This window comes from Cibotium barometz, chromosome 12 (genome assembly GCF_041138505.1).
Source record: "Cibotium barometz isolate CiBa-2024 chromosome 12, ASM4113850v1, whole genome shotgun sequence".
NCBI classification, from domain to species: Eukaryota; Viridiplantae; Streptophyta; class Polypodiopsida; order Cyatheales; family Cibotiaceae; genus Cibotium; species Cibotium barometz.
Window position 1 is genome coordinate 44806280 of NC_141057.1, and position 7716 is coordinate 44813995.

Consider the following 7716-nt stretch of genomic DNA (forward strand, 5'->3'; position numbering starts at 1 on the left):
TTGGAGACCAATAAATCTTTTATGCTTGCACTTTACAAACTGATTGCAAAAATGGTGGTTAACCGTTTGAAAAACATCCTATACGACGGTCTACACCCTGCACAATATGGTTTTGTGCCCACGCGACAAATAATGGATAACATTGCCAATGCTTACATTGGCATTGAATATGTGAAATATGCTCAACAAGATGTACTCATATACATCAAACCGGTGCTTACCTTTCTTTAAATGCCATAATCTGGGGACTATGAAAGAATGTTCATGATGAAGTTTATGCTAGACGCACAGCATCACCATATCTAGCATGGACAAGCTTTTTTTTTTTTCATGAAGCACTCATTCACCCTGGAGACTTCAGCTATTGCATAGCCTGGCCCTACTTGATTGATTTGTATTTAACTTCTCATTAGTTTTAAGTTAAGGATCGTAGAGCCCTTACCTTTGAAATTTATTTCTTTCATTCCTGGTGATGGTTACTATATTTCTCATTCTAGAAACTAGAGGGATGCATATCATAAATTTCCCCTCGTGTGTCATGTCAAAGAGCCCTTATAATAAATAACTTGCATATACAACAAGCACACATATGCCTCTTATATTCTTTGCCATTAATGCAGCAGACCCTTTCCTTTTGCCGCTGAACAGTTATATACATAAACAAACTGTCAAGACTCCCAAGTGTTGACAAGTTTGACGAGCTGTGCTGGTTCAGGTTCTACAACACAACACACCTACGGATTGTCTAATAAACAGCTTGATTAGAATCACGTCTAATAGAACTAACTAGGTACAATACATCACCTTAAAGCTACAAAGGACCTGTCTACAACGACTGACTGTGGCAATAAGTAGTACCAGCAGTTAAAAAATGTTGGCATAAATCTTTAAAAAGCAAATGCTGCCAGTTTGTGGCACTGTGCCTGCAGCCAAAATGAACAAAACTACAATGATGCAAAATTGTGAGACTCCGGCAATATAGAGCAAGCACAAAAAAAACATTACAGGCGGCAGGTACTTTGAGTCGGGCATCTGCCATCAATTAGCCTTGGCTTTCACCACCTTCTTCTTGGACTTCTTGGCTGCATAGTTTTTCATGCCCAGAAAGAATAGAAGTCCTCCAAAAAGAGAGAGATTCTGCACACATCACCCATGTCAAGTTCAGTAAAATATGCTCTCTCTCTCTCTCTCTCTCTCTCTCACACACACACACACACACACACACACAATCAAATGGTGCATCCATATAAAGCACACTTCAGAAAAGTAACATAGCAAAACCCTTTTAATAGCAACTCACGTGTCAAGATGAAACGTAATTAAATTCTATGCATTGAAGACATGCAAAATGGGGAAGGCATGTACATGTACATGTTGCATCAAAAAGGCAATCTGGGCTTACCTTCAAAAACTGTATAAACTCTCTCACATACTCTGGGCTGGAAATATCATAGTTGTAGAAGTCATGCATTATAGGTGTAACAGCAGCAAGGAAAATCAGCTGCAGAAAGACCATGGTGCAGAGTTTAGATTTTAGCACACTATATGGCACAAATCAAGACTTATGAGAGTAATTCTGTATGTACCAACAAATGTGCTCCCACACTGGTTCCAAGAATAAAAAGGATTCCACCAAGTCCTTCCAGAGCTATTGCTACCATTAGCAGGTGTTTGAGCTACAAACCAAAGAGCAACCGCAAACTAAATTGTAGGTTTTGAATACATGCATGTTTTGTATAAGCTTCAACCAAGAGCCGATCATTCAAGAAAACACTAGGTTTGCGTGGCTTTACGAATTACCTCAATTTCTGGCACAGTGATGCCCAGAGATGTTATATGATTCCTGAGCACACCTATCTTTGGCTCCATTGCTTTCAAAGCACTGCCTCCGTCATGACCAAAATCAGTGATTCTGTAAAGGCCAATCACAATCCCCAAATGCAGCCATCAGCAAATGTAAATAGATAGAATGCATTTGATGCAGGAAGTCCACAAACATATATACCAAGGTTATCTCCCAACCTTAACAAAAACTAACATGCGATCTCAACTCCATGAGAGTCTTCTCACAAAGCTTAAATCACCAACTTTATCACGCATGACATAGACTATATTATTCTATGTCATCCCCATTCACATCATCAAAATCAAACATTCCCATAATAAGCTATGTCTATCGCGCAAAGCATTTAACAGTCAGAATAAAACCAAGCTAGATAATTTCACAAGTCAAAGAAGCATCTATTCAGATATCAGCTTGATCCTGAGTAGTACTCAAGACTCTTTCAGGGGCTACCACATGTATGTAGAACTTAACCCAGACTGTTAATCCCTCTTACAAAACAGGCCTCACCTATCCCAACTGGATGAAAACTTATGCCTGCTATCCCATAAATTTAAAAAAAAAACATGGTAAAAAATAAAGTCTTTGTCCTGATGTGCCATAGAGGCATTCCAAAAACCTTTCACTCTTATGTTTACAGGATCTCCACCCTTTCCGGTTTTCAGCAACCCTCTTAGAGCGGCCGTCGCTACAAGCTTTCAGGTACTGTGCAGGGAAACGACCTCGACAAATCGTCAGAAAAAAAAAAGCAGATCGGTGCACAGATAGGTAAAGGATGGATCAATGAAAGTCAATAGATCAACAAAATACATAGATCCAGCACCACAAATGCAAACATCAACAGATATAAGCAAGACGCACACGCACATTTGCGTCAACAGATACAAGCAAGACGCACACGTACCCTCCCACACACACACACACACACACACACACACACACACACAAAAAGCTTACTTGTGCCAAGCTGCGAAGATGAAAATTGCTGAGAACAAGACGCGGCCAGCAAAGGAGGTGAAACCCATGGCGAGAGATCGGAGTGTCGATGGCGAAGCCCTGACTAGCTCAAAAATCCTGGGCCAAGAAACCTAATCCTAACTAAGAAGCCCTAACTCTTAGCTCAGAAGCTGTGGCACGGAAGCAATAAGAGAGAGGCCCTAAACCTGATCAAAAACCTGTCTCAGAAAACCTAGCTGGAGCCTTTGAAAAAAAACCCTAGAAGTTCACCTCTGTCTCGGCTACGGCGAGAACCCTAGCTCTGCGTCTGACGGGCAGATCCAACCGTAAACAGAAGCTTTAAATAGCCCTATTATGCCCTTTTTACCCCCCCCAAAAAAAATTATATTTAACCAAATCATCGATATGTACAAACAAAAAACAAAATACGCTTTTTCTTTTAGCCGTTCGATCTTACCACATCAAGCGTATCCAACGGCTCAGTTATTTTCGACTAAGATGACACTCAACGGATCATTAAAACCTTGAAAATTTCAGACTTTTTTTTATAGCTTGATTATAAATGGACTAATTTTGTAGTTTTCTGAAACTGACCAAAAAAGGGATCTGACAAGAACATTGTGTATATATGTGTTAATTTGAGATTTTTTAAGCTTAATTATAAGTGGATTAATTTTGTAGTTTTCTGAAACAGAGAAAAAAGAATCTTACAAGAACATTGTGTGTATATATATATTTTATTTATTTATTTATTTATTTATATTGTTGGCAAGTCCTTTTTTAAATGTTCTCGTATATCTCACTTTTTCAAGTACTTGTTGGATTAATGTATTAGTTTTGCTCTCCAAAAAAAATCAAATTAAGGAGACTTCCTAGTCCCTACTTCCCAAAAGTCTACATAGTCCACATCAATCGCTTTCACTCCTAATATAATTTTCAAAATCTCAGCCTTTGATTTCAAGGCCACCAGAAATTCCTTCTTTGTTTTTCCCCCAAAGGACAACTCACTAAATCAATCCGTTTTCAATGCTTACTAAATGCTATTTTTTAATGACTAAAATGTATGAAAAATTAACACCCTTAATTTTCTTGAACTTTATGTCATTCTTTTCTAGTAACGTTAAGGGTGTTTACACACCATCTCTCCACATTGCAAATGGCAAGCTTGATTCTAGGTCATCTCTGGGATTGCGTGAAATTCCACTCTAGAATTTGCATAGAAGAGGAGCTTTTTCTCCAGGTCAGTTTGCTCATTACCACGCAATATTTTTCATGAGGTCAGTTTGCTCATTACTAGGCAATATTTCATGGCAATACGATGGGCGGGCATCCAAAATCCAGTAAAAAAGCCCCATTTGACAAACCCACACCTATTTTATTTAACATTCCTTTGAAGGTAGGATGAGGATTAATTGTTTAATAGGCCAACCTCCTTGAGAAAACCAAGTCGTCTTTTCCTTTGAAAACAACAATTTCCACCCACCATATGTGTAAACACCCTAAAGGTTTGCAAATTGGAATATAGATGCCTTTGCACATACTTCAATTGATTTGGTGATTGGAATGATGCCTTTTGACAATAATGCTAGCTAATTAAATTTGCACCCAACCTATGGATTACAAAAAGAGATCATCCACTAGATGGTGCTAGTGTGGATGCCTTTATCTTGATCTTAATATAATAAACCTAGCATGGTGCATGTCATATAAATCATTGTAAGTAAGATCCCTTTCAATAATAGAGAGGTTGATTAAACTCATTTATCAAAACTTCCTACCAATTCTTTTTTTTTTAATGCATGCCACTTTGAGTGGAAAATGCTCATAATGGAGCCTTGCAGTAGTGAAGTCTTTATGGAACTACTTAGTTTAAGTAGCTAAAAAGCAAGAGATAGCTAGAGAGGACAAAATACTTGCTTGAAAGTATGGACAATGAGAGAGAGAGAGAGAGAGAGAGAGAGAGAGAGAGAATCAAAAGCTATAATGTAGACCATTTACACATCTAAGACTATGATAGCAGTGCTCGTGCTTTGATTAAAGTCATAAATAACTTGTGATAAAAGCTATAATTAATATTGTAATGTGGTGGAGGCCATGGGCTCATAGACATGTTTATATGTTGGGCTTTAGGGCCTAGGTTTATGGGCATGGGCATAATAATTGAGTGTGAAATGGGCCAAAGTATATAAGATAATGGCTCATAGTTGTAGAGGGATCTTTGACACCTTTTGACTCTTTTATGATAATACCCTACCTTGATACCTGTGGCTTAAGCTTCCATGGTAAACTTCTCCCTTTTGAGATGTTAGGATGGTGACCTACACCCTTGTTGTCTACTCCAAGTATTGAGTGGGCCTCCATCTTGCAATGGTATCAGAGCTCTTGATTGATCCATTGTTTTTCCTATTTTCCACCATTTGTCATCATTTTCTTGATTTTCTTGATCAAGAAGATGACTATGGTGATCTTGAAATTGTGAAAGTCCTATTTCTATGGTTAATTCCTAAAGCTTTTGGCTATGGGCTTACTATGGACCAAAAATTGGGGTACTACACTAAATTTCAAATTGCAGGACCAAATTTGGGAAAAAAAGTCAATAATCTTACTAATCTTGATTAGTTCTACTAATCAAAACATTTTCCTTTTCTCCCTCTTCTTTGCTTGATCTTATGAGAGCTATGGTCATCCAATCATGAGCTTTGAGCTTGACACAACTTAGGGCTTTGAAAGAGGGAGAGTATATGCTACACTTCAAGCACAAAATTGTGGTCCTTTTGCTCACAAAACACGTTGTTAGGCTGCCACCACAGTTGCCCTAAGTTGGAAGCTCAATGTTAAGCTTAAAGCTTAGCAAAGCCTTGAATCTTGATGGAGCATGGTGTGAGGCTTCATTACAAGATTTTTCAACTCTCTAATGGCCACGTTTATGCATGTTTTTCACCTGTGAGGTTACAGCTGTTTTCGTCTACTTCCATGGAGTCGGAGCTTAGATTCACACATTTGATTCACAATAATGCTTGGCAATAATTCTCCAAAGTGTAAGCAACTCATACATGCTTTTTATGCTTCAATTTCTATCATTTCTTGGCATTAGGGTCTCTATCACAAATTTGGGAAAATTTCTTCAATAATCTTCTTCTCCATGCTTGGTTACACATACTTTCTTGCATCAGTTAATTGATTTCTTAAGTTGCTTGAATCCATTATCAAGATTTAGGGTTTTCATTCAAGAAAGCTTAATCTCATGGATTGACCTTGATTACATGCTAATCAACTTGCCTAACAACCATGAGAAGCAACATTATGGAACTTATGTATATGAAATAACACTTGCGAGTTGCATGATTACTTGCTTGGGTATCCGCCGCTGCCTCGCTGAGGATAAGCTTGATGGGATAAGAAAAAACAAATGTGATGGCACACTTAAGCTAGTTTCACAAACATCCTCGAACAAAAATAAAACTTTTTGATTTATTCTATTGATTAAACCCTGGATCAATAGGTTATGGTTTTTGGAGCTATTGTTGGATATATCACCCAAATCCATTCAAAGGTTGAAAGGGGCTATATAACCTTGATTTCTTTACTCAAGCCACATCCTCAAAAGGGCGCCTACTTCAAATATAGCCTAGAGGGAATATTGCTCATTTATGGCATACCCACATGGGGGAGATGGCATACCCACATGGGGGAGATGGCCTCTTATGCTTGTAAGACATCATAGGTGATGTCATGTGGTCATGTACTACTTGCCTATATAAGAGGCTTTTGCTAATGAAGAAGTAACTCGTGTATTTCCATGATTATGCCCAAGCTATGTCTCATTAGTATCTCCTAATCCACTCTTAATCATGTTTATAATCATGACCTAACCATGACTATAACCATGTTTGATCCTCCTTAGTTTTGTTAATCCACTCCCAATACCAACATTTGGTATCAGAGCCACGTTAATACAACCTCATCCCTCTCATTTGCCTCATCATTAGTGTTTAATTAGCTTAATCATAAGCTTATCCCTTCCTATTTCATAGCCTGAAATATAGGGCTGCCTTGGAGCATCCACAGCTCACACTCGCCTCCACGAACTCGTACGGGATTCAAGCTGTGCATTCTCAACATCATAAAGAAGCTGCAACTTGGTGGAATTAGGCGGATTTTGCGCAGAGACGCCAGCATTGCAGACGAAACCGGCGCCAATTTTTTTGGGGGAAATCAGTCCACCGATTGAACCAGTGCAAGATTCACTAATTCGCCTTGGCTTTGGGGGTTTTCAATAGCTGCAAACACGCCTGTGCAGTCATTTTCTTGAATGGATTAGTGGTTTGGTGGCTTCAGGTCTGACATAATCTTAGAAAGCTCATTTGATAACAGTTAAAGCATGAATGATTAACTCACTTAATCACTAGTAATTAGTGCTTAATCTGGCCTCAAGTCATTGCTATTGAAGGTGCTAAAGGCATTTGGTGTTTAGACTTAGGCTTCTATCTCATTCAAGGACATCTAGTGATACAATTTTTTAGAAATTGTTGAGCTTCATGTATGTGGTGATATTTCTATATGTTGATGATGTTGTAATTTACATCATTGTTTAATCAATGACTGAACCATCTGATGCTGAATCATCAAATATTCAACATTTGAGGCCTAAGAAGAAAAGCAAAAAGCCAAGGAGACGGGTAAGAAACAATGTCTACAACTCAAGAGCAAACAATGTTTTAGGAGGGCATGATTGGTCTGAATTTTTCATAAATAACCTTCATCTATTTGGTGAAGGTATCTAATCTTGTAAAAGCATTAGACACTGCCCTTGAGGGATACTCAAGTGGTAAGACCTTGCTTTATCATCATGTCTACATCCTCATTTCATGTTGATAAGTTTAATGGGATAGGCTTTCATACCTGGCAAGTTAGAG

The 7716-nt window shown here is 38.3% G+C and overlaps 1 protein-coding gene across 3 annotated transcripts; it reads right to left on the minus strand.

The window, feature by feature from the left end:
• Positions 1–573: 573 nt before the first annotated feature.
• Positions 574–3167, minus strand: LOC147633467 (uncharacterized). 3 transcript variants are annotated; one of them, XM_086806551.1, is made up of 6 exons: positions 2801–3161; positions 1801–1912; positions 1587–1676; positions 1403–1501; positions 1006–1137; positions 574–923 (listed from the first exon to the last, which is right to left on the minus strand). In XM_086806551.1, exons 1-5 carry the CDS (start codon positions 2866–2868, stop codon positions 1039–1041), a joined length of 468 nt encoding a protein of 155 aa, XP_086662677.1. In that variant the 5' UTR covers positions 2869–3161; the 3' UTR covers positions 574–923; positions 1006–1038. The 3 variants fall into 3 exon arrangements, with proteins under 3 accessions (XP_086662677.1, XP_086662676.1, XP_086662678.1); XM_086806552.1 differs by having other exon boundaries at positions 843–923; positions 1019–1137; XM_086806550.1 differs by having other exon boundaries at positions 574–1137; positions 2801–3167.
• Positions 3168–7716: the final 4549 nt, after the last annotated feature.

Coding starts and splice junctions, on each gene's coding strand:
- LOC147633467 (XM_086806550.1), bottom strand. CDS start 2,868: ATGGGTTTCACCTCCTTTGCTGGCCGCGTCTTGTTCTCAGCAATTTTC. Junction 1,913..2,800: donor ATCTTCGCAGCTTGGCACAA/GTAAGCTTTTTG, acceptor TGGCCTTTACAG/AATCACTGATTTTGGTCATG. Junction 1,502..1,586: donor GTGTGGGAGCACATTTGTTG/GTACATACAGAA, acceptor GTCTTTCTGCAG/CTGATTTTCCTTGCTGCTGT.